The 26,451-nt window shown below is 45.2% G+C and overlaps 1 protein-coding gene and 9 non-coding genes across 12 annotated transcripts; all 10 read right to left on the reverse strand.

Moving 5' to 3' along the window:
• Nucleotides 1-27: 27 nt before the first annotated feature.
• Nucleotides 28-108, reverse strand: trnas-aga (transfer RNA serine (anticodon AGA)). Its single transcript has one exon. It is a non-coding gene; the product is annotated as a tRNA-Ser (tRNA).
• Nucleotides 109-327: 219 nt separating this feature from the next.
• Nucleotides 328-399, reverse strand: trnad-guc (transfer RNA aspartic acid (anticodon GUC)). The gene has a single exon. It is a non-coding gene; the product is annotated as a tRNA-Asp (tRNA).
• A 1,870-nt stretch (nucleotides 400-2,269) lies between these two features.
• trnan-guu (transfer RNA asparagine (anticodon GUU)) lies at nucleotides 2,270-2,341 on the reverse strand. The gene has a single exon. It is a non-coding gene; the product is annotated as a tRNA-Asn (tRNA).
• Nucleotides 2,342-3,904: 1,563 nt separating this feature from the next.
• On the reverse strand, nucleotides 3,905-3,985 carry trnas-aga (transfer RNA serine (anticodon AGA)). Its single transcript has one exon. It is a non-coding gene; the product is annotated as a tRNA-Ser (tRNA).
• A 1,850-nt stretch (nucleotides 3,986-5,835) lies between these two features.
• On the reverse strand, nucleotides 5,836-5,916 carry trnas-aga (transfer RNA serine (anticodon AGA)). The gene has a single exon. It is a non-coding gene; the product is annotated as a tRNA-Ser (tRNA).
• A 219-nt stretch (nucleotides 5,917-6,135) lies between these two features.
• Nucleotides 6,136-6,207, reverse strand: trnad-guc (transfer RNA aspartic acid (anticodon GUC)). Its single transcript has one exon. It is a non-coding gene; the product is annotated as a tRNA-Asp (tRNA).
• A 1,557-nt stretch (nucleotides 6,208-7,764) lies between these two features.
• Nucleotides 7,765-7,845, reverse strand: trnas-aga (transfer RNA serine (anticodon AGA)). Its single transcript has one exon. It is a non-coding gene; the product is annotated as a tRNA-Ser (tRNA).
• Nucleotides 7,846-10,006: 2,161 nt separating this feature from the next.
• On the reverse strand, nucleotides 10,007-10,078 carry trnan-guu (transfer RNA asparagine (anticodon GUU)). The gene has a single exon. It is a non-coding gene; the product is annotated as a tRNA-Asn (tRNA).
• Nucleotides 10,079-11,938: 1,860 nt separating this feature from the next.
• trnad-guc (transfer RNA aspartic acid (anticodon GUC)) lies at nucleotides 11,939-12,010 on the reverse strand. The gene has a single exon. It is a non-coding gene; the product is annotated as a tRNA-Asp (tRNA).
• A 5,246-nt stretch (nucleotides 12,011-17,256) lies between these two features.
• Nucleotides 17,257-25,991, reverse strand: LOC139235360 (zinc finger protein 239-like). Of its 3 annotated transcripts, none has more exons than XM_070866504.1 (2): nucleotides 25,915-25,991; nucleotides 17,257-17,914 (listed from the first exon to the last, which is right to left on the reverse strand). In XM_070866504.1, exon 2 carries the CDS (start codon nucleotides 17,854-17,856, stop codon nucleotides 17,368-17,370), a length of 489 nt encoding a protein of 162 aa, XP_070722605.1. In that variant the 5' UTR covers nucleotides 17,857-17,914; nucleotides 25,915-25,991; the 3' UTR covers nucleotides 17,257-17,367. The 3 variants fall into 3 exon arrangements, 2 of the variants coding, with proteins under 2 accessions (XP_070722605.1, XP_070722607.1); XM_070866506.1 differs by lacking the exon at nucleotides 25,915-25,991 and adding an exon at nucleotides 25,735-25,799; XR_011588467.1 differs by lacking the exon at nucleotides 17,257-17,914 and adding an exon at nucleotides 24,066-24,129 and having other exon boundaries at nucleotides 25,915-25,962.
• Nucleotides 25,992-26,451: the final 460 nt, after the last annotated feature.

Genomic DNA, 26,451 nt, shown 5'->3' on the forward strand with positions numbered 1-26,451 from the left:
TGAAATGGAATGAAAAATGCTGAGAATCGTAGTCGGCAGGATTCGAACCTGCGCGGGATAACCCAATGGATTTCTAGTCCATCGCCTTAACCACTCGGCCACGACTACTGTGTCGCTGCTTTTTTAAACTTTACTCAGAAAAAACTCAGTCATCCATCTCTGTGTAGCAGACGGCCAAAGACTCCTGAAAAATTCTCCGTTTGCTAAAAATCTGGACGAGGCAATCTCATCTACCTGTATTTTTACAGTTCCATATTGCTCTGGAACTTTTTAATATGCATCTCTTCCAAGAAACAGAAGTAAAATACGACATCTTGAAACAACTGCCTCCCCGTCGGGGAATTGAACCCCGGTCTCCCGCGTGACAGGCGGGGATACGCACCACTATACTAACGAGGAACTGACGGGTACCAGCTCTGTCAGAGCAGGAATCGAGTCACTGTGAACTTAACTGGACACCAGGAGAAGTCGACAGACACATTGAGAAACAGAGACAAACCGACAAACAGGGACAGACAGACAGCGAGATAGAGACAACGAGAGACAGAAAGTGTGAGACTGAGAAGGAGAGGCAGACTGAGTGAGAAAAAGACTCAAATATATACATATACAGAGATGTATGTGTGTGATCTATTAAGAGAGAGAGGGAAAGAGTGAGAGAAAGACAATGATAAAGACAGTGACAAGGAGAGAGACAGATAGAGAGAGAGCGATAGAGACTAAAACAGAAAATGATGGAAATACTTCTCAGCTTACAGGCAGGGACTAACAGAGACAAGCAAAGACATGGACAAACCGAAATGATGGGAAAGAGAGAGCCAGTCAGAAAAGAGTCTGACAGAATCCCATTGGACCAGACGTGGCACCGTGAGAAAGAAACAGATTGAGAGACAAAGACAAACAGAGAAACAGGGACAGACAGAGTGAATCAGACTGAGAGAGACAAAGACTCAAACATACAAAACTCTCTGAAGAGAGAGAGAGAGAGGCAGAAACCGAGCGACACAGATACATTTCATTATCGGTTCAGAGTGCCACATTGTTACAGAAAATTGCTGATTCAACCGATGAAAATCCGGTCTCACTGATCAGAATGAGAGGAAATCCGTTTTAAATTAAAGAGACACCAGGAGTGGGGGACGAACCCACGCGGGACAAACCCATTGAGTTTTAAGTCCAACGCCTCAACCACTCGGCAATTCTGGTCCTGTGAGAACCTGGATTCTGTCTCTGTGCGAATCTGGGCTTCAACCCCAACCCCACATCCAAACACATGCACATCGGCTTTCAGTGAGCATTTACGAACATTTTTAGTAATATTGACACGGGGGCAACTCTCCTATTCTTTTTCGAGTGATGCACTGGGAACTTTCATATCCACCCGAGGGTGCAGACGGAGCTTCAATTTAACATTTCATCCGAAAGTCAACAGCTTCAACATTACAAAATTCCCCAAGTGCTGCACTTGAGTGTTAGCCAAGATGATATGCTCAAGTATCAGGAGTGCGACTTGAACAGACAAACTCCCGATTCAGCCGAGAATGCGGCCACTGAACCAAAGCTGATACAAAAGTTCACAACCTTATTATTTTCCCCAAGTCGTTTTTATAAGTTCCAGGAGATATCAAATTCATGGTGATGATTTCCAGTGACAGTTGCACATACACAGAGACATATAAATAGATAGACAGACACAGAGACCCACACACACATAACCAAAAATTTGCACGCACCAACGGGCATGCACAGATCCCTCAGACATCTCGAGGGATAGACAGGCTGAATCACTGTCGCAACTTTGACTGATGTTTGCGATTTTTGAAACGGATGTATCGTGAATATTGCAGATTAATAAAAATGAGAAAAAAATGTCAAAGTTGAAAGGTGTGGGACGTTATTCCATCTATCTCAGGATCAGTTTGGCAGAGAACCGGTTAAATTGTGAAATGGAATGAAAAATGCTGAGAATCGTAGTCGGCAGGATTCGAAACTGCACGGGATAACCCAAGGGATTTCTAGTCCATCGTCTTAACCACTCAGCCACGACTACTGTGTCGCTGCCTTTTTAAACTTTACACAGAAAAAACTCAGTCATCCATCTCTGTGTAGCAGACGGTCAAAGACTCCTGAAAAATTCTCCGTTTGCTATAAATCTGGACGAGGCAATCTCATCCACCTGTATTTTTACAGTTCCATATTGCTCTGGAACTTTTTAATATGCATCTCTTCCAAGAAACAGAAGTAAAATTCGACATCTTGAAACAACTGCCTCCCCGTCGGGGAATTGAACCCCAGTCTCCCGCGTAACAGGCGGGGATACTCACCACTATACTAACGAGGAACTGACGGGTACCAGTTTTGTCAGAGCAGGAATCGAGTCACTGTGAACAGAACTGGACACCAGGAGAAGTCGACAGACACATTGAGAAACAGAGACAAACCGACAAACAGGGGGAGACAGACAGCGAGATCGAGACAACGAGAGACAGAAAGTGTGAGACTGAGAAGGAGAGGCAGACTGAGTGAGAAAAAGACTCAAATATATACATATACAGAGATGTGTGTATGTGATCTATTAAGAGAGAGAGGGAAAGAGTGAGAGAAAGACAATGATAAAGACAGTGACAAGGAGAGAGACAGATAGAGAGAGAGCGATAGAGACTAAAACAGAAAATGATGGAAATACTTCTCAGCTTACAGGCAGGGACTAACAGAGACAAGCAAAGACATGGACAGACCGAAATGATGGGAAAGAGAGAGCCAGTCAGACAAAGAGTCTGACAGAATCCCATTGGACCAGACATGGCACCGTGAGAAAGAGACGGATTGAGAGACAAAGACAAACAGAGAAACAGGGACAGACAGAGTGAGACAAAGATTCAAACATACAAAACTCTCTGAAGAGAGAGAGAGAGGCACAAACCGAGCGACACAGATACATTTCACAATTTCATTATCGGTTCAGAGTGTCACATTGTTACACAAAATTGCTGATTCAACCGATGGAAATCCGGTCTCACTGATCAGAATGGGAGGAAATCCGTGTTAAATTAAAGAGACACCAGGAGTGGGGGACGAACCCACGCGGGACAAACCCATTGAGTTTTAAGGCCAACGCCTCAACCACTCGGCTATTCTGGTCCTGTGAGAACCTGGATTCTGTATCTGTGAGAATCTGGGCTTCAACCCCAACCCCACATACAAACACATGCACATCGGCTTTCAGTGAGCATTTACGAACATTTTTAGTAATATTGACACGGGGGCAACTCTCCTATTCTTTTTCGAGTAATGCTCTGGGAACTTTCATATCCACCCGAGGGTGCAGGCGGAGCTTCAATTTAACATTTCATCCGAAAGTCAACAGCTTCAACATTGCAAAATTCCCCAAGTGCTGCACTTGAGTGTTAGCCAAGATGATATGCTCAAGTCTCAGGAGTGCGACTTGAACAGACAACTTCCCGATTCAGTCGAGAATGCGGCCACTGAACCAAAGCCGATACAAAAGTTCACAACCGTATTATTTTCCCCAAGTCATTTTTATAATTTCCAGGACATACCAAATTCATAGTGATGATTTCCACAGACAGTTGCACATACACAGAGACATATAAATAGATAGACAGACACAGAGACCCACACACACATAACCAAAAATTTGCACGCACCAACAGGCATGCACAGATGCCTCAGACATCTCGAGGGATAGACAGGCTGAATCACTTTCGCAACTTTGACTGATGTTTGCGATTTTTGAAACGGATGTATCGTGAATATTGCAGATTAATAAAAATGAGAAAAAAATGTCAAAGCTGAAAGGTGTGGGACGTTATTCCATCTATCTCAGGATCAGTTTGGCAGAGAACCGGTTAAATTGTGAAATGGAATGAAAAATGCTGAGAATCGTAGTCGGCAGGATTCGAACCTGCGCGGGATAACCCAATGGATTTCTAGTCCATCGCCTTAACCACTCGGCCACGACTACTGTGTCGCTGCCTTTTTAAACTTTACTCAGAAAAAACTCAGTCATCCATCTCTGTGCAGCAGACGGCCAAAGACTCCTGAAAAATTCTCCGTTTGCTAAAAATCTGGACGAGGCAATCTCATCTACCTGTATTTTTACAATTCCATATTGCTCTGGAACTTTTTAATCTGCATCTCTTCCAAGAAACAGAAGTAAAATTCGACATCTTGAAACAACTACCTCCCCGTCGGGGAAATTGAACCCCGGTCTCCAGCGTGACAGGCGGGGATACTCACCACTATACTAACGAGGAACTGACGGGTACCAGCTCTGTCAGAGCAGGAATCGAGTCACTGTGAACAGAACTGGACACCAGGAGAAGTCGACAGACACATTGAGAGACAGAGACAAACCGACAAACAGGGAGAGACAGACAGCGAGATAGAGACAACCAGAGACACAAAGTGTGAGACTGAGAAGGAGAGGCAGACTGAGTGAGAAAAATACTCAAATATATACATATACAGAGATGTGTGTGTGTGATCTATTAAGAGAGAGAGGGAAAGAGTGAGAGAAAGACAATGATAAAGTCAGTGACAAGGAGAGAGACAGATAGAGAGAGAGCGATAGAGACTAAAACAGTAAATGATGGAAATACTTCTCAGCTTACAGGCAGGGACTAACAGAGACAAGCAAAGACATTGACAGACCGAAATGATGGGAAAGAGAGAGCCAGTCAGACAAAGAGTCTGACAGAATCCCATTGGACCAGACGTGGCACCGTGAGAAAGAGACAGATTGAGAGACAAAGACAAACAGAGAAACAGGGACAGACAGAGTGAGTCAGACTGAGAGAGTCAAAGACTCAAACACACAAAACTCTCTGAAGAGAGAGAGAGAGAGGCAGAAACCGAGCGACACAGATACATTTCATTATCGGTTCAGAGTGCCACATTGTTACAGAGAATTGCTGATTCAACCGATGAAAATCCGGTCTCACTGATCAGAATGGGAGGAAATCCGTGTTAAATTAAAGAGACACCAGGAGTGGGGGACGAACCCACGCGGGACAAACTCATTGAGTTTTAAGTCCAACGCCTCAACCACTCGGCTATTCAGGTCCTGTGAGAACCTGGATTCTGTCTCTGTGAGAATCTGGGCTTCAACCCCAACCCCACATACAAACACATGCACATCGGCTTTTAGTGAGCATTTACGAACATTTTTAGTAATATTGACACGGGGGCAACTCTCCTGTTCTTTTTCGAGTAATGCTCTGGGAACTTTCATATCCACCCGAGGGTGCAGACGGAGCTTCAATTTAACATTTCATCCGAAAGTCAACAGCTTCAACATTGCAAAATTCCCCAAGTGCTGCACTTGAATGTTAGCCAAGATGATATGCTCAAGTCTCAGGAGTGCGACTTGAACAGACAAACTCCCGATTCAGTCGAGAACCAAAGCCGATACAAAAGTTCACAACTTTATTATTTTCCCCAAGTCGTTTTTATAAGTTCCAGGACATACCAAATTCATAGTGATGATTTCCAGTGACAGTTGCTCATACACAGAGACATATAAATAGATAGACAGACACAGAGACCCACACACACATAACCAAAAATTTGCACGCACCAACGGGCATGCACAGATGCCTCAGACATCTCGAGGGATAGACAGGCTGAATCACTGTCGCAACTTTGACTGATGTTTGCGATTTTTGAAACGGATGTATCGTGAATATTGCAGATTAATAAAAATGAGAAAAAAATGTCAAAGTTGAAAGGTGTGGGACGTTATTCCATCTATCTCAGGATCAGTTTGGCAGAGAACCGGTTAAATTGTGAAATGGAATGAAAAATGCTGAGAATCGTAGTCGGCAGGATTCGAACCTGCGCGGGATAACCCAATGGATTTCTAGTCCATCGCCTTAACCACTCGGCCATGACTACTGTGTCGCTGCCTTTTTAAACTTTACTCAGAAAAAACTCAGTCATCCATCTCTGTGTAGCAGACGGCCAAAGACTCCTGAAAAATTCTCCGTTTGCTAAAAATCTGGACGAGGCAATCTCATCTACCTGTATTTTTACAGTTCCATATTGCTCTGGAACTTTTTAATATGCATCTCTTCCAAGAAACAGAAGTAAAATACGACATCTTGAAACAACTGCCTCCCCGTCGGGGAATTGAACCCCGGTCTCCCACGTGACAGGCGGGGATACTCACCACTATACTAACGAGGAACTGACGGGTACCAGCTCTGTCAGAGCAGGAATCGAGTCACTGTGAACTTAACTGGACACCAGGAGAAGTCGACAGACACATTGAGAAACAGAGACAAACCGACAAACAGGGACAGACAGACAGCGAGATAGAGACAACGAGAGACAGAAAGTGTGAGACTGAGAAGGAGAGGCAGACTGAGTGAGAAAAAGACTCAAATATATACATATACAGAGATGTATGTGTGTGATCTATTAAGAGAGAGAGGGAAAGAGTGAGAGAAAGACAATGATAAAGACAGTGACAAGGAGAGAGACAGATAGAGAGAGAGCGATAGAGACTAAAACAGAAAATGATGGAAATACTTCTCAGCTTACAGGCAGGGACTAACAGAGACAAGCAAAGACATGGACAAACCGAAATGATGGGAAAGAGAGAGCCAGTCAGAAAAGAGACTGACAGAATCCCATTGGACCAGACGTGGCACCGTGAGAAAGAAACAGATTGAGAGACAAAGACAAACAGAGGAACAGGGACAGACAGAGTGAATCAGACTGAGAGAGACAAAGACTCAAACATACAAAACTCTCTGAAGAGAGAGAGAGAGAGGCAGAAACCGAGCGACACAGATACATTTCATTATCGGTTCAGAGTGCCACATTGTTACAGAAAATTGCTGATTCAACCGATGAAAATCCGGTCTCACTGATCAGAATGAGAGGAAATCCGTTTTAAATTAAAGAGACACCAGGAGTGGGGGACGAACCCACGCGGGACAAACCCATTGAGTTTTAAGTCCAACGCCTCAACCACTCGGCAATTCTGGTCCTGTGAGAACCTGGATTCTGTCTCTGTGCGAATCTGGGCTTCAACCCCAACCCCACATCCAAACACATGCACATCGGCTTTCAGTGAGCATTTACGAACATTTTTAGTAATATTGACACGGGGGCAACTCTCCTATTCTTTTTCGAGTGATGCACTGGGAACTTTCATATCCACCCGAGGGTGCAGACGGAGCTTCAATTTAACATTTCATCCGAAAGTCAACAGCTTCAACATTGCAAAATTCCCCAAGTGCTGCACTTGAATGTTAGCCAAGATGATATGCTCAAGTCTCAGGAGTGCGACTTGAACAGACAAACTCCCGATTCAGTCGAGAACCAAAGCCGATACAAAAGTTCACAACTTTATTATTTTCCCCAAGTCGTTTTTATAAGTTCCAGGACATACCAAATTCATAGTGATGATTTCCAGTGACAGTTGCTCATACACAGAGACATATAAATAGATAGACAGACACAGAGACCCACACACACATAACCAAAAATTTGCACGCACCAACGGGCATGCACAGATGCCTCAGACATCTCGAGGGATAGACAGGCTGAATCACTGTCGCAACTTTGACTGATGTTTGCGATTTTTGAAACGGATGTATCGTGAATATTGCAGATTAATAAAAATGAGAAAAAAATGTCAAAGTTGAAAGGTGTGGGACGTTATTCCATCTATCTCAGGATCAGTTTGGCAGAGAACCGGTTAAATTGTGAAATGGAATGAAAAATGCTGAGAATCGTAGTCGGCAGGATTCGAACCTGCGCGGGATAACCCAATGGATTTCTATTCCATCGCCTTAACCACTCGGCCACGACTACTGTGTCGCTGCCTTTTTAAACTTTACTCAGAAAAAACTCAGTCATCCATCTCTGTGTAGCAGACGGCCAAAGACTCCTGAAAAATTCTCCGTTTCCTAAAAATCTGGACGAGGCAATCTCATCTACCTGTATTATTACAGTTCCATATTGCTCTGGAACTTTTTAATATGCATCTCTTCCAAGAAACAGAAGTAAAATTTGAAATCTTGAAACAACTGCCTCCCCGTCGGGGAATTGAACCCTGGTCTCCTGCGTGACAGGCGGGGATACTCACCACTATACTAACGAGCAACTGACGGGTACCAGTTCTGTCAGAGCAGGAATCGAGTCACTGTGAACAGAACTGGACACCAGGAGAAGTCGACAGACACATTGAGAGACAGAGACAAACCGACAAACAGGGAGAGACAGACAGCGAGATAGAGACAACGAGAGACAGAAAGTGTGAGACTGAGAAGGAGAGGCAGACTGAGTGAGAAAAATACTCAAATATATACATATACAGAGATGTGTGTGTGTGATCTATTAAGAGAGAGAGGGAAAGAGTGAGAGAAAGACAATGATAAAGACAGTGACAAGGAGAGAGACAGATAGAGAGAGAGCGATAGAGACTAAAACAGAAAATGATGGACATACTTCTCAGCTTACAGGCAGGGACTAACAGAGACAAGCAAAGACATGGACAAACCGAAATGATGGGAAAGAGAGAGCCAGTCAGAAAAGAGTCTGACAGAATCCCATTGGACCAGACGTGGCACCGTGAGAAAGAGACAGATTGAGAGACAAAGACAAACAGAGAAACAGGGACAGACAGAGTGAATCAGACTGAGAGAGACAAAGACTCAAACATACAAAACTCTCTGAAGAGAGAGAGAGAGAGGCAGAAACCGAGCGACACAGATACATTTCATTATCGGTTCAGAGTGCCACATTGTTACAGAAAATTGCTGATTCAACCGATGAAAATCCGGTCTCACTGATCAGAATGGGAGGAAATCCGTGTTAAATTAAAGAGACACCAGGAGTGGGGGACGAACCCACGCGGGACAAACTCATTGAGTTTTAAGGCCAACGCCTCAACCACTCGGCTATTCTGGTCCTGTGAGAACCTGGATTCTGTCTCTGTGAGAATCTGGGCTTCAACCCCAACCCCACATACAAACACATGCACATCGGCTTTCAGTGAGCATTTACGAACATTTTTAGTAATATTGACACGGGGGCAACTCTCCTATTCTTTTTCGAGTGATGCACTGGGAACTTTCATATCCACCCGAGGGTGCAGACGGAGCTTCAATTTAACATTTCATCCGAAAGTCAACAGCTTCAACATTACAAAATTCCCCAAGTGCTGCAATTGAGTGTTAGCCAAGATGATATGCTCAAGTATCAGGAGTGCGACTTGAACAGACAAACTCCCGATTCAGCCGAGAATGCGGCCACTGAACCAAAGCTGATACAAAAGTTCACAACCTTATTATTTTCCCCAAGTCGTTTTTATAAGTTCCAGGAGATATCAAATTCATGGTGATGATTTCCAGTGACAGTTGCACATACACAGAGACATATAAATAGATAGACAGACACAGAGACCCACACACACATAACCAAAAATTTGCACGCACCAACGGGCATGCACAGATGCCTCAGACATCTCGAGGGATAGACAGGCTGAATCACTGTCGCAACTTTGACTGATGTTTGCGATTTTTGAAACGGATGTATCGTGAATATTGCAGATTAATAAAAATGAGAAAAAAATGTCAAAGTTGAAAGGTGTGGGACGTTATTCCATCTATCTCAGGATCAGTTTGGCAGAGAACCGGTTAAATTGTGAAATGGAATGAAAAATGCTGAGAATCGTAGTCGGCAGGATTCGAAACTGCACGGGATAACCCAAGGGATTTCTAGTCCATCGTCTTAACCACTCAGCCACGACTACTGTGTCGCTGCCTTTTTAAACTTTACACAGAAAAAACTCAGTCATCCATCTCTGTGTAGCAGACGGTCAAAGACTCCTGAAAAATTCTCCGTTTGCTATAAATCTGGACGAGGCAATCTCATCCACCTGTATTTTTACAGTTCCATATTGCTCTGGAACTTTTTAATATGCATCTCTTCCAAGAAACAGAAGTAAAATTCGACATTTTGAAACAACTGCCTCCCCGTCGGGGAATTGAACCCCGGTCTCCCGCGTAACAGGCGGGGATACTCACCACTATACTAACGAGGAACTGACGGGTACCAGTTCTGTCAGAGCAGGAATCGAGTCACTGTGAACAGAACTGGACACCAGGAGAAGTCGACAGACACATTGAGAAACAGAGACAAACCGACAAACAGGGAGAGACAGACAGCGAGATAGAGACAACGAGAGACAGAAAGTGTGAGACTGAGAAGGAGAGGCAGACTGAGTGAGAAAAAGACTCAAATATATACATATACAGAGATGTGTGTATGTGATCTATTAAGAGAGAGAGGGAAAGAGTGAGAGAAAGACCATGATAAAGACAGTGACAAGGAGAGAGACAGATAGAGAGAGAGCGATAGAGACTAAAACAGAAAATGATGGAAATACTTCTCAGCTTACAGGCAGGGACTAACAGAGACAGGCAAAGACATGGACAGACCGAAATGATGGAAAGAGAGAGCCAGTCAGACAAAGAGTCTGACAGAATCCCATTGGACCAGACATGGCACCGTGAGAAAGAGACGGATTGAGAGACAAAGACAAACAGAGAAACAGGGACAGACAGAGTGAGACAAAGATTCAAACATACAAAACTCTCTGAAGAGAGAGAGAGAGGCACAAACCGAGCGACACAGATACATTTCACAATTTCATTATCGGTTCAGAGTGTCACATTGTTACACAAAATTGCTGATTCAACCGATGAAAATCCGGTCTCACTGATCAGAATGGGAGGAAATCCGTGTTAAATTAAAGAGATACCAGGAGTGGGGGACGAACCCACGCGGGACAAACCCATTGAGTTTTAAGGCCAACGCCTCAACCACTCGGCTATTCTGGTCCTGTGAGAACCTGGATTCTGTATCTGTGAGAATCTGGGCTTCAACCCCAACCCCACATACAAACACATGCACATCGGCTTTCAGTGAGCATTTACGAACATTTTTAGTAATATTGACACGGGGGCAACTCTCCTATTCTTTTTCGAGTAATGCTCTGGGAACTTTCATATCCACCCGAGGGTGCAGGCGGAGCTTCAATTTAACATTTCATCCGAAAGTCAACAGCTTCAACATTGCAAAATTCCCCAAGTGCTGCACTTGAGTGTTAGCCAAGATGATATGCTCAAGTCTCAGGAGTGCGACTTGAACAGACAAACTCCCGATTCAGTCGAGAATGCGGCCACTGAACCAAAGCCGATACAAAAGTTCACAACCGTATTATTTTCCCCAAGTCATTTTTATAATTTCCAGGACATACCAAATTCATAGTGATGATTTCCACAGACAGTTGCACATACACAGAGACATACAAAGAGATAGACAGACACAGAGACACACACACACATAACCAAAAATTTGCACGCCCAACAGGCATGCACAGATGCCTCAGACATCTCGAGGGATAGATAGGCTGAATCACTGTCGCAACTTTGACTGATGTTTGCGATTTTTGAAACGGATGTATCGTGAATATTGCAGATTAATAAAAATGATAAGAAAATGTCAAAGTTGAAAGGTGTGGGACGTTATTCCATCGATCTCAGGATCAGTTTGGCAGAGAACCGGTTAAATTGTGAAATGGAATGAAAAATGCTGAGAATGGTAGTCGGCAGGATTCGAACCTATGCGGGATAACCCAATGGATTTTAGTCCATCGCCTTAACCACTCGGCCACGACTACTGCGTCGCTGCCTTTTTAAACATCACTCAGAAAAAACTCAGTCATCCATGTCTGTGCAGCAGACGGCCAAAGACTTCTGAAAAATTATCCGTTTGCGAAAAATGTGGACGAGGCAATCTCATCTACCTGTATTATTACAGTTCCATATTGCTCTGGAACTTTTTAATATGCATCTCTTCCAAGAAACAGAAGTAAAATTTGAAATCTTGAAACAACTGCCTCCCCGTCGGGGAATTGAACCCCGGTCTCCCGCGTGACAGGCGGGGATACTCACCACTATACTAACGAGGAACTGACGGGTTCCAGTTCTGTCAGAGCAGGAATCGAGTCACTGTGAACAGAACTGGACACCAGGAGAAGTCAACAGACACATTGAGAGACAGAGACAAAGCGACAAACAGGGAGAGACAGACAGCGAGATAGAGACAACGAGAGACAGAAAGTGTGAGACTGAGAAGGAGAGGCAGACTGAGTGAGAAAAAGACTCAAATATATACATATACAGAGATGTGTGTGTGTGATCTATTAAGAGAGAGAGGGAAAGAGTGAGAGAAAGACAATGATAAACAGAGTGATAAGGAGAGAGACAGATAGAGAGAGAGCGATAGAGACTAAAACAGAAAATGATGGAAATACTTTTCAGCTTACAGGCAGGGACTAACAGAGACAGGCAAAGACATGGACAGACCGAAATGATGGGAAAGAGAGAGCCTGACAGACAAAGAGGCTGTGAGAATCCCATTGGAACAGACATGTATTTAGATTTACAGAAGGCATTCGATGAGGTGCCTCACAAGAGATTATTATACGAGCAAGGATTAAGGATTGGTTAATTGACAGAAAACAGAGAGTAGGAATAAACGGGTGATTTTCGGGTTGGCAGGCTGTAATTGGTGGGGTGCTGCAAGGATCGGTGCTTGGGCCCCAGCTATTCACAATCTATATCAATAATTTGGATGAGGGGACCAAATGTCATATATCGAAGTCTGCTGAGGCTACAAAGCTAATTGGGGATGTAAGTGTGAGGAGGATGAAAAGAGGTTTCAAACGGATATGTACAGGCTCAGTGAGTGGGCAAGAACATGGCAAATAAAATATAATGTGAAGAAATATTAAGTTAGACACTTTTAGTAAAAATAGAAAGGCAGAGTATTTTTTTTAAATGGTGAGAGTTTGGGAAACATTCTGTTCAGAGGGACGTGGGTGTTCTTGTACACAAATCGCTGAAAATTAATATGCAGGTGCAGCAAGCAATTAAGAAATCAATAGGATTATTGGCCTTTATTAAAAGAGGATTTGAGTATTTACGTCTTACTGCAATTATACAGGGCCCTGGAGTACTGTGTGCAGTTTTGGTCTCCTTAGCGAAGGAAAGATAAACTTGCTATAGAGGGAGTGCAATGAAGATTCACCAGACTGATTGCTGGGATGGGGGGATTGTCCTATGTGAGATTGAGTAGACTAGGCCTATATTCTCCAGCGTTTAGAAGAATGAGAGATGAGAGACGAGACACACATCCCCTGAACAAATTTTTAAAAAGAGATGTGAGGTGCTTAAATTTAATCAAGGGCACCAGCTAAATTATTAGAGGCACTCCCGGTCCTTCAGGGCCTGTGTCCAGGGGAGAAGCTGATGGGTTTATCTGATCATCTTTGGGTAAAATGTTGTGTTCATTGAGCTGAGCACCTCATGCCAGCTTCAAACACTCTCCAGTCGGGCACAGCATGGGTTAGATACAGATTGAACCCACTGGTCGCTCCTCGACACAGATACTGAGGGACAGGGAGTGTCTGGGACACTGACATTTCTCACTCAATAAGGTATAAATTGATCCTGTACCTCTCCCCATTAATACTGGGCTCCACACGGCTCGAATCCTGCTCCTGTTGCCCTTCCTGTGATAGCACTGAGCTCAACCCAGCCCATAATGAGCAGGGCTCAGGGAGGGTGGTTGCTCGGCGCTGCAGTGATGTCACTAAGCAGGGCCATTCAGCCAAGCTGGTCCTCTCCTTGTCCCTTTAAAGGTGGAGAGCTGGGACATCCTGTCTCAACACACACACCCTGTTCATACTGAGAATCCCCAGGGAAGGCCCAAGGCCCAGAGTGTGGAACACAACCAAGGGGGAAAGAGGAGGAGAGAAGGGGATGTAAATCAAGGAGTAGGGACTGAGGGCCACCAAGCTTCAGTTTTAGAGCCTGTAGACTTCAGGAGGGGGAAGAGTTAGTTAGAAATATAGAAACATAGAAACTAGGTGCAGGAGTAGGCCATTCGGCCCTTCGAGCCTGCACCACCATTCAATAAGATCATGGCTGATCATTCACCTCAGTACCTCTTTCCTGCTTTCTCTCCATACCACTTGATCCCTTTAGAGGTAAGGGCCATATCTAACTCACTCTTGAATATATGTAACGAACTGGCATCAACAACTCTCTGCGGCAGAGAATTCCACAGGTTAACAACTTTGAGTGAAGAAGTCTCTCCTCATCTCGGTCCTAAATGGCTTACCTCTTATCCTTAGACTATGTCCCCTGGTTCTGGACTTTCTCAACATCGGGAACATTCTTCCTGCATCGAACCTGTCCAGTGCCGTCAGAATCTTATATATTTCTATGAGATCCCCTCTCATTCTTCTAAACTCCAGTGAATACAGGCCCAGTCGATCGAGTCTCTCATCATAGGTCAGTCCTGCCGTCCCGGTAATCAGTCACGTGAAACTTTGCTGCACTCCCTCAATAGCAAGAATGTCCTTCTTCAGATTAAGAGACCAAAACTGAGCACAATATTCCAGGTGAGGCCTCACGAAGGCCCTGCACAACTGCAGTAAGACCTCCCTGCTTCTATACTCAAATCCGCTTGCAATGAAGGCCAACATACCATTTGCCTTTTTCACCACCTGCTGTACCTGCAAGCCAACTTGCAATGACTGATGTACCATGACACCCTTGTCCGATTGCAACTCCCCTTTTCTTAATCTGTCGCCACTCAGATAATATTCTGTCTTCATGTTTTAGCCATCAAGTGGATAACCTCACATTTATCCACATTATACTTCATCTGCCATGCATTTGCCTGTCCAAGTCACCCTGCAGCCTCTTAGCATCCTCCTCACAGCTCACACCGCGATCCAGCTTAGTATCATCTGCAAAGTTGGAGATATTACACTCCATTCCTTCATCTAAATCATTGATGTATATTGTAAATAGCTGGGTTCCCAGCACTGAGCCATGCGGCACCTCACGAGTAACTGCCTGCCATTCTGAAAAGTACCCGTTTATCCAGACTTTATGCTTCCTGTCTGCCAGCCAGTTCTCTATCCACATCCATACTTTAACCCTAATACCATGTGCTTTAATTTTGCACACCAATCTCTTGTGTGGGACCTTGTCAAAAAACTTTTGAAAGTCCAAATACACCACATCCACTGGTTCACCCTTGTCCACTCGACTACTTACATCCTCAAACAATTCTCGAAGATTTGTCAAGCATGATTTCCCTTTCATAAATCCATGCTGACTTGGACCGATCCCGTTACTGCTTTCCAAATGCGCTGCGATTTCATCTTTAATAATTGATTCCAACATTTTCCCCACGACCGATGTCAGGCTAACCAGTCTATAATTACCCGTTTTCCTCTCCCCACTTTTTTAAAAAGTGGTGTTACATTAGCTACCCTCCAGTTCATTGGAACTGATACCGAGTCGATAGACTGTTGGAAAATGATGAGCAATGCATCCACTATTTCTCGGGCCACTTCCTTAAGTACCTTGGGATGCAGACTGTAGTTTCAGAATCCAGGGAGAGAACAAGGAGCAGATGGGGAGACTGGCGTGGACTCCAGCACAGTGAGGATGTCGGGGGAGGGAGATTGTGTTGGGTCGTGTATTAAGGGTGAAGGAGGGAGAAGAGAGGAAAAGTCAAAGGAGCAATTACTGCAGCAGTGTCCATCAATAGTGATAGAGAGAAGGTGGGGGTCAGAGTGGGCCTGGACTGGCAGGTAAACTTTGTTTGCTGTGAGCAGCTTTCCTTCTGTCACAAATAGCCTCCTGGAGCCCAGTGACACAAACAGCCCATTAAACGCCTCCAATGTCCTTTGGTCTGGTGAGGTCTCCCTTTGTGAAACATCAGCTGTTGTTAAAGCTTCTCATTCTGAATCGCTTACAGTGAGACAGTATCCACTGTCCGTTTTATTCCATGGGCTTCATCTTTGCTGGTATTGGTAACACGCCCGGGATCACTAAACACAAAATCCAGTCTGTGAATCACTTTCAGCTACTGGACTTAGTATGTTCCCCACTGCACCTCTCTCACCTTCTATGTGTGAATAGAGCATCACGTCTGCAAAGCTGGTTTAAGTTTATATCCAGGCAGAAAATATATTTAAGAAAAGCCTGTAGGCCGATGAGACACTGCTCAGGTGCCAGTGTGCTGCTGGTTTGCCCGGCATTTTGCCTGTAATGGAAGATAACTGAACATGTCTCCCAGTGTAACCTTTGCTGTAATGAAATGTGTCTTTTAATAAGCCTCATGTCCTTGCTCATGTCTGCTGCAATTGTGTAGAAAGGGGATGTGTGGGGTGATGGTGTTTGTATGGAGATGTGAAACAAGGAAACGGTATGTGTGTGTGGCAGTGACACAGCCTTGTGGTTACAGGCAGAACCATGCACCGATATCCTTGTGGTTATGGTTTGAGCAGGGTCAGTTCATGAATGCTCAAGCTAAGAGGTGCCAGAGATCGGGAGCAGAGGCAGTAAATCAAATCTAAATGTAAATTCCGATGTAGTTTATTTCATTTATTCCTATTTTAATAGCTTTTCTGAATGTGGCCTATGCCAAGTGCCAGGATATTGGATCAGGCCCACCATAGAAAATGAGTTTGACACCTTGAGGTAGACAATGTCAACCAGATTCCCCCATCCACCAACCTAACAACTTCTTTACAAACTGAAGATAGTGTGTAAGACGTGACCATGTTTACCAGAATCCGTGTTCAGTATCTGTAATGGCCCCTTCACTTTCCCCATGATGGAAAACAGCATCTCTCAGGATCCCTTCAAGCACCTTCCCGGTGATCGAGGTCACGTTGATGGGCCTTCAGTTCCCGAGCTCTGACTTGTGACCAATTTGAAAAATGGGAACGACATGTGCTACCTTCCAATCTCAGGGAACAACCCATGATTCTACTGAGCTGTTGGAGATATGGGCAAGGGGCTAACAGAGCACCCATCCCATCTCTTTAAACACACTTGGTGGATATCATCCGCACCTTACACCATCAAGATTACCCCACGCGGTGACTTTGCTGACAGTGAAGTGTGATGAGAAAGACCAAAGTGCCGTTTGCCCCTCTCAGTGTGACCCTGAAGGACTGTGCCCATGCTGAAGTTCTCCCCCCATACAATCCTCCCCAGATTGTCCTCACTGAGCTCCAGCCAGGTGATGCTAAACACTCGGGTGGTAAAGACAAAAATCCACAGCAATATGTTGAAAACAACACTAATTTATTTGTCTATATCGCAAATATTAATCTCCAGTCAAGTTACAGGAGTTATTAGCTTCAGCAGAAACAAACCTCAACTGTCAGAATGAACATGGTTCAGTCGGGATGTGATTAACAGCAGCAATAACAGCAGAATCCCAACCCTGCAGTCACTTGTGAACTCTCTGGTGTTTCATCACGGTGGATGACTGAGTGAATCCCCTCCCACACTCAGAGCAGGTGAATGGCCGCTCCCCAGAGTGAACTCGCTGGTGTATCAGCAGGTTGGATGGCTGAGTGAATCCCTCCCCACACTCGGAGCTGGTGAACGGCCTCTCTCCAGTGTGAACTCGCTGGTGTATCAGCAGGTCGGCTGACCAAGTGAATCCCTTCCCACAATCGGACCAGCTGAATGGCCTCTCCCCAGTGTGAACTCGCCAATGTGTTTCCAGCTTGAAACATTTCCCACAGTCCCCATATTTACACAGTTTCTCCCCAGTATGACTGCACTTGTGTCTCTCCAGGTTGGCTGATCGGCTGAAGCCTTGTCCACATGCAGAGCACGTGTACCATTTCTCCCCACTGTGAACAGTGCTTTTTGCTTCCATGGTCAAAGGCCGATGATATTCCATTCCCGATGAATCGAGTGACTCCGTCATATCTTAATGTGATGTTTGGTTTGAGCCTCTGGTCGACAAATCTTCTCCTTTTAATAACCTGTAAAGTGAGTTTCAAACAGAAAAAAGGGTGGGTGAGAGAGAACACATAAAAACACAAAGGCAGGTTCTGAAATTGAGCTGAATGAACCTGGCTATTTGTGCGGCCGCCAACAGAAAAAGTGACCATGAAAGCTGCCGGATTGTCATAATAACCCAACTGATCACCAATGTCCTTCAGGGAAGGGAACCCACCACCCGGTCTGGGCCTACACAAGACTCTGGCCTCTATGGGAGGAGGGAGAGGTGGGCAGGGCGAAGGGGAGGGAATATAAACATCTGTAACTCGACCAGAACTTTGGCAGAACCTCCCAAACCCACAACCTCTCCCACCCAGATGGACCAGGGCTGCAGGTGCATGGAAATCCATCACCTCCAAGTTCCCCTCCAAGTCTCACACCATCCTGACTTGGGCATATATCGCCGTTCCTACATCGTCACTGGGTAAAAATCCTGGAACTCCTCACCTAACAGCATTGTGGGAGGGCCTTCACTACACGGACTGCAGCGGTTCGAGAAGGCCCACCATCACCTTGTCAAGGGGCAAATGGAAATTGGAAATATATTCTGGCCCTACGAGCGACACCAACATCCTAAGAATGGATTCAAACAAATCTGTATATTGAAAGCCTCTGTAGAAATACTTGTTCCTAAAACAATACGCTTCTACCTTGTGCGGGCAGTGTCTGTTTCACAACCTAATCTCCCCTAGAACCCACCGCCGTTGACAGTCTCTCATCGGAAATTGTTGGTCCCGACTGGGCCCAGAGGTACTGGGGGTTAAACCCAGCAGCTTCTCCCCCTCTCCAATCCAGCTCAAACTGATGCAACAAACCGACCCACACAGGAGGCCAGGGAGCGACTTCCGTATCCAGCACCCACCCTGATACAGAGCGGCTCTGGATTGGTCTCTCTGTGTTTCCAGTATCGATGCACTGAAGATCAGAATATGAGGGAGAAGGGAATGGAGGCTTATGCTGAGAGAGTTAGAACCATAGAATCAGAGAATGGTTACAGCACGGAACAAGACCATTCGGCCCGTCGAGCCCGTGCCAGCTCTCTGCAAGAGCACCTCAGCTAGTCCCACTCCCCCACCCTTACCCCACAGCCCTGCAAATGTTTTTCTTTCAGGTACTTATCCAACTCCCTTTTGAAAGCCGTGATTGAGTCTGCCTCCACCACCCTTTCAGGCCGTGCAATCCAGATATTAAACACTCGCTACGCAAAAAGGTTTTTTCTTGTGTCGCCTTTGTTTCTTTTGCCAATCACCTCAAATTTGTGTCCTCTGGTTCTCGACCCTTCTGCCAATGGGAACAGTATCTCACGATCTATTCTGGCAAGACCACTCATGATTTTGAACATCTCTATCAAATCTCCGCTCAATCTTCCCTGCTCTAAGGGGAACATAAGAAATAAGAATGGGAGTCGGCCATTTGCCCCTCAAGCCTGCTCCGTCATTCAATAAAATCATGGCTGATCTAATCATGGACTCAGCTCCACTTCCCCGCCCGCTCCCCATAAACATTTACTCCCATAATCGCTAAAAAATCTATCTATCTTCGCCTTAAATATATTCAATGATCCGGTCTCCACAGCTCTCTGGGGCAAAGAATGCCACAGAATTAGAACCCTGAGAGAAGAAATTCCCCCTCATCTCAGTTTTAAATGGGCAACCCCTTATTCTGAAACTATGCCCCCTAGCTCTAGATTCCCCTATGAGTGGAAATATCCTCTCTGAATGCACCTTGTCAAGCCCCCTCAATATCTTATATGTTTCAATTATATCACCTCTCAGTCTTCTGAACTCGAATGAGTATAGGCGCAAGCTACTCAGTCTTTCTTCATAAGTCAACCCCCTCATGTCAGGAATCAACCTAGTGAACCTTCTCTGAGCTGCCTCCAATGAAAGTATATCCTTCCTTAAATACACAGAGACCAAAACTGTACGCAGTACTCCAGGTGTGGCCTCATCAAAACCCTGTACCGTTGTAGCAGGACTTCTCTGCTTTTATACTCTATCCCCCTTGCAACCTCAGCTGCTCCAGTTGTCCAGGTAACTGAAGTCCCTCATCCTTGGAATCATTCTCGTAAATCTTTTCTGCACCCTCTCCAAGGCCTTCACATTATTCCCAAAGTGTGTTGCACACAATTGGGCATAATACTCCAGTTGAGGCCGAACCAGTGTTTTGTACAGGTTCATCATAATATCCATGCATTTGTACTCTATACTTCTATTTATAAGCAGTGACACTGTCTAGTGTAATATAAACAGGGACAGGGTCTAGTGTAATATAAACAGAGGCAGGGTCGAATGTAATATAAACCGAGACAGGGTCATGTGTAATTATAAACAGTGACATGGTCTAAGGTAATATTTAAAATTACTCCTGGTGCCATGAACTAGTGAGTACAGAAATAGGAGGATAGAGCAGATGAATGCCTGGCTAGAGAGATGGTGCAGGAGTGAGGGCTTTAGATTCCTGATGCATTGGGACCGCTTCTGGAGGGAGGTGGGACCTGTACAAGCCAGACGGGTTGCACCTCAACAGAGCCGGGACCAATATCCTCGTCCGGGGGGGGGGGGTTTGCCAGTGCTGTTGGGGAGAGTTTAAACTAGCTTGGCAGGGGAATGGGAACCTGAGAATAGATTCAGTCGGTAGGGAAGTGAATCTGGAATTAGAAAGCAAAAATGTAGAAAGTGAGTTTGAAGGACAGAAGAAAAAAGCAGGAAAAACAGGTAAAAAAACAAATTTAAAAGTTCTTTGTCTAAATGCACATAACACTCGTAACAAAATAGATGAGTTGACGGCACAAATAGATACAAATGGGTATGATCTGATACCCATTACAGAGACGTGGTTGCAAGGTGACCAGGACTGGGAACTAAATATTCAAGGATATTTGACAATTCGGAAGGACAGACAGAAAAAAAAGGAGGTGGGATAGTTCTGTTAATAAAGAATTAGATCAGTGCGTTAGTGAGAAACGATATTTGCTCAGAGGATCAAGATATTGAATCAGTTTGGCTGGAGATGAGGAATAATAAAGGGAAAGTCACTGGTGGGCAGAGTCTATAGGCCCCCGAAAAGTAGCTACACTGTTGGACGGAGTATAAATCAAGAAATAATGGAGGCTTGTAATAAAGGAACGGCAATATTTATGGGTGATTTTAAACTTCATATTGATTGGACAAAGCAAATTGGCCAGGGTAGCCTTGAGGAGGAGTCCATAGAGTGTATCCGGGATAGATTCCTTGAACAGTACGTTGTGGAACCAACCAGGGAGCAGGCTATCTTAGATCTAGTACTGTGTAATGAGGCAGGATTAATAAATGATCTCGTACTTAAAGATCCTCTTGGAATAAGTGACCATAATATGGTTGAATTTCAAATTCAGCTGGAGGGTGAGAAAGTTGGTTCTCAAACAAGGGTCCTAAGTTTAAATAAAGGAGACTGCAGAGGTATGAGGGCAGAGTTGGCTAAAGTGGACTGGGAAAATAGATTAAAGAATGGGACGGTTGATGAGCAGTGGCAGACATTTAAGGAGATATTTCATTACCTGCAACAAAAATATATCCCAATGAGAAGGAGAGACTAAGAGAAGGGATAATCATCCGTGGCTAACTAAGGAAATAAGGGAGGAATCAAATTGAAAACAAAGGCATACGGTGTGGCCAAGACTAGTGGGAGGCCAGAGGTTTATGACATTTTTAAAAGCCAGCAGAAAACGACTAAAAAAATGATTGAGAGGGAAGATAGATTATGAAAGTAAGCTAGCACAGAATACAGAATACAGTAAGAGTCCTTCATGGTAGAAGACACTAAAAACATCCCAGCAGTGGATAAGCGAGGGGCTATAGGTAGGGAGTTACGTAATACAATCACTAATCATGTAGTATTAGGTAAAATAATGGGACTAAAGGCAGAACAGTCCCCTGAACCTGATGGCTTGCATCCTAGGGTCTTAAGAGAAGTGGCTGCAGAGATAGTGGAAGCATTGGTTGCAATCTACCAAAATTCCCTGGATTCTAGTGCGGTCCCAACAGATTGGAAAGCGCAAATGTAATTTGCCGCTTTGAAAAAGGAGGCAGACAAAAAGCAGGAAACCATATACCAGGTAGCCTAACTTCTGTCGTTGGGAAAATGCTGGAGTCCATTATTAAGGAAGCAGTAGCAGGACATTTGGAAAAGCAACATTCATTCAAGCAGATTCAACATGGTTTTATGAAAGGGAAATCAAGTTTACAAATTCGCTGGAGTTCTTTGAGGATGTAACGAGCAGGGTGGATAAGGGGTAAGCAGTGGATGTGATGTATTTGGATTTCCAGAAGGCATTCGATAAGGTGCCACCTAAGAGGTTACTGCACAATATAAAAGCTCACTGGGTTGGGGGTAATATATTAACGTGGAGAGGGGATTGGCTAACTAACAGAAAACAGAGGGTCGGGATAAATGGGTCATTTTCCAGTTGGCAAACATGACTAGTGGGGTGCCGCAGGGATTGGCGCTCGGTCCTCAACTATTTACAATCCATATTAATGATTTGGATGAAGGGACCGAGTTTGCAGTTGTTACAAGAATTGTGTGGAAGACACAAAAAATCTGCAAAGGGATACAGACAAGTTTAGTCAGAGGGCAAACATTTGGCAGATGAAGTATAATGTGGGAAAATGTGAGGTCATCCACTTTAGTAAATAATAGAAACGCAAATTATAATTTAAATGGAGAAAAATTGCAAAGAGCTGCATTACAGAGAGACTTGGGTGTCTTGTGCATGAAACACAAAAAGTTAGCATGCAGGTACAGCAAATAATCAGGAAGGCAAATGGAATGTTGGCCTTTATTGCAAGGGGGATAGAGTATAAAAGCAGAGAAGTCCTGCTACAACTGTACAGAGTAATGGCGAGGCCACACCTGGAGTACTGCGTACAGTTTTGGTCTCCGTATGTAAGGAAGGATATACTTACATTGGAGGCTGTTCAGAGAAAGTTCACTAGGTTGATTCCAGAGATGAGGGGTTTGATTTCTGAGCATAGGTTGAGTAGGTTTAGCTTCTACACATTGGAGTTCAGAAGAATGAGAGGTGATCTTATTGAAACTTAATGATAATGATGTGGCTCGCCAAGCTGGATGCAGAGGGGATATTTCCATTCATAGGGGAAACTAAAATTAGCGGAAATAGTCTCAGAATAAAGAGCCGCCCATTTAAAACTGAGATTTCTTCTCTGAGGGTTGTAAATCCATGGAATTAGCTGCCCCAAAGAGCTGTGCTAGCTGGGTCTTTGAATATATTTAAGGTGGAGAGAGACACATTTTCAGCGATAAGGGAGTAAAGGGTTATGGGGAGCGGGCACGGATGTGGAGTCGAGTCCATGATCAGATCAGCCATGATCTTATTGAATGGGGAGCAGGCTCGAGGGGCCAAATGGCCTACTCCTGCTCCTATTTCTTATATTCTTATGTTATAGACTGCTTCACCTCCACTCCCAATTTTCCCCACCAATTCTAGCTGCGTACAGTTCGACACTCACTGGCTCCCCTCCCCCCTTGATGGTGCTGACTCTGGCCGAGTCCAGTTCTACAATCACTGGTTTCCTCTCCCTCTCCTCCAATAATGGTGCTAACTGTGGCTGGGTCTAGTTCTACACTCACTGGTTCCCCTCCCCTGAAGGCACTGACTCTGGCTGGGCTCAGTTCTACACTCACTGGTTCCCCTCCCCTGAAGGCAATGACTCTGGCTGGGCTCAGTTCTACACTCACTGGTTCCTCTCCCCTGAAGGTGCTGACTGTGGCTGGGTTCAGTTCTACACTCACTGGTTCCCCTCCCCTGAAGGTCCTGACTCTGGCTGGGTTCAGTTCTACACTCACTTGTTCCCCTCCCCTGAAGGTCCTGACTCTGGTTGGGTTCAGTTCTGCACTCACTGGTGCCCCTGCCCTGAAGGTCCTGATTCTGGTTGGGTTCAGTTCTGCACTCACTGGTGCCCCTGCCCTGAAGGTCCTGATTCTGGTTGGGTTCAGTTCTGCACTCACTGGTGCCCCTGCCCTGAAGGTGCTGACTCTGGCTGGGTTCAGTTCCAGACACGGACATTCCAGCACCAAGATGGTCGCGCATGCACTCTGCTACTAACTGCATCAAGATGGTGGAACGCTGAACATGCTTCCTGTACCAAGATGGCCGCTGTTACCTTGGGCCTGTGACCGGGAGAAAGCCTCGAAGCTGTAACCGCCGATATTCCGGTTATTATAGAAACATAGAAACATAGAAAATAGGGCAGGAGTAGGTCATTCGGCCCTTCGAGCCTGCACCGCCATTCAATGAGTTCATGGCTGAACATGCAACTTCAGTAACCCATTCCTGCTTTCTCGCCATACCCCTTGATCCCCCTAGTAGTAAGGACTACATCTAACTCCTTTTTGAATATATTTAGTGAATTGACCTCAACAACTTTCTGTGGTAGCGAATTCCACAGGTTCACCACTCTCTGGGTGAAGAGGTTTCTCCTCATCTCGATCCTAAATGGCTTACACCTTATCCTTAAACTCTGATCCCTGGTTCTGGGAACATTCTTCCTGCATCTAACCTGTCGAAAACCATCAGAACCCCTCTCATTCTTCTGAACTCCAGTGAATGCAAGCCCAGTTGATCCTGTCTTTCTTGATATGTCAGTCTCACCATCCCAGGAATCAGTCTGGTGAACCTTCGCTGCACTCCCTCTATAGCAAGAATGTCGTTCCTCAAGTTAGGAGACCAAAACTGTACACAATACCCCAGGTGTGGCCTCAACAAAGCTCTGTACAACTGTACTGATACCTCCCTGCCCTTGTACTCAAATCCCCACGCTATGAAGGCCAACATGCCGTTTGATTTCTTAACCGCCTCCTGTATCTGCATGCCAACCGTCAATGACTGATGTACCATGACACCCAGGTCTCGTTGCACCTCCCCGTTTCCTAATCTGTCACCATTCAGATAATAGTCTGTCTCTCTGTTTTTACCACCAAAGTGGATAACCTCACATTAATCCACATTATATTTCATCTGTCATGCATTTGCCCACTCACCTAACCTATCCAAGTCAATCTGCAGCCTGATAGCATCCTCCTTGCAGCTCAGGTCCCACTTCCCCCAGAACTGTTTCCAATGTCCCAGGAATTTGAATCCCTCCCTCTTGCACCACTGCTCAAGCCACGTATTTATTCTAACTACCCTGCTCCCTCTACTCTGATTAGCACGTGGCACTGGTAGCAATCCAGAGATTACTACCTTTGAGGTTCTACATTTTAATTTAACTCCTAGCTCCCTAAATTCAGCTTGTAGGACCTCTTCCCGCTTCTTACCTATATCGTTGGTACCTACATGTACCACGACAACTGGCTGTTCACCCTCCCTCTCCAGAATGCTCAGCAGCCGCTCCGAGACATCCTTGACCCTTGCACCAGGGAGGCAACATACCATCCTGGAGTCTCGGTTGCGTCCGCAGAAACTCCTATCTATTCCCTTTACAGTAGAGTCCCCTATCACTATAGCTCTCCCACTCTTTTTCCCAGTGCCGTCATGCGGTCGGTCAGGAGCTGCAGTTGGACACACTTCCCACACACATAGTAGTCAGGGACACTGGAAGCGTCCCTGACTTCCCACGTAACACAGGAGGAGCATGACACATGTCCGAGCTCTGCTGCCATGACTTAACCCTTAAATTAATTTACTTACTAAAATTTACTTAAACACCAAACAGCTACTTATTGGTTGGCTGCCAATTAAACCAATCTAAAAGTCAGTCTAAAAGAGTTATACTTACCAGTCGAACAGCCAACCACTTACCAGCTTGGCTGCGACGTCACCTCTCGATTTCAAACCCTCTATCTTTGTCTGCAACTGGTTGGGCTGGTCTCTGGGCCTCTGTCTCCTACTCTCGCACTCCTTATCAGCTGCTCTAGTGTCAGCACAGATAGCAAAAACAAGACAAAGCAGCATCTGCCACCCCTGCTTGCCTGAACTCACCCACTTCCGGGCTTGCAGCGGACACCGGTTGTTTATGAAGCCTCCCCGGCTCCCTGCTGGTCCATTACTCCGCTCCGTCCCGCTGAAAAGGACACTTCTGTGGAGCCTGTCCAAAACATGTCTCCTCCGCCATTACACACACCGCGCATGCTCCAGACACAGCCAGGCCCGCGCCTGCGCACTGAGCTCCTGTAGTCTGGGTGCAGCACATTCTCCCCCGCGGGGCATGCTGGGTACATATGACCATGAGAAATAGGACCAGGAGTGGGCCACCCAGAACCCCGAGCCTGCTCCCCATTCAATAAGGTCATGGCTGATCTGATCATAGACTCAGCTCTACTTTTTAGGAAGCTCAGGTTTGAAGACTAGAAGTATCATCTGTTAGTTGTGAAGGAACTGTCGTTTCTCTCCGTTCTGTTCCTTGTGGAAATACATCCTGCAGTATTCTGACTATTATGGGCTTCTGAACTCGCACAGATGTTCTGACCACTGGGCAGAATAATGCAACGCTCCAATCTATGGGTGTGGAATTGCTGC

The sequence above is a fragment of the Pristiophorus japonicus genome, chromosome 23 (assembly GCF_044704955.1).
Source record: "Pristiophorus japonicus isolate sPriJap1 chromosome 23, sPriJap1.hap1, whole genome shotgun sequence".
NCBI classification, from domain to species: domain Eukaryota; kingdom Metazoa; phylum Chordata; class Chondrichthyes; family Pristiophoridae; genus Pristiophorus; species Pristiophorus japonicus.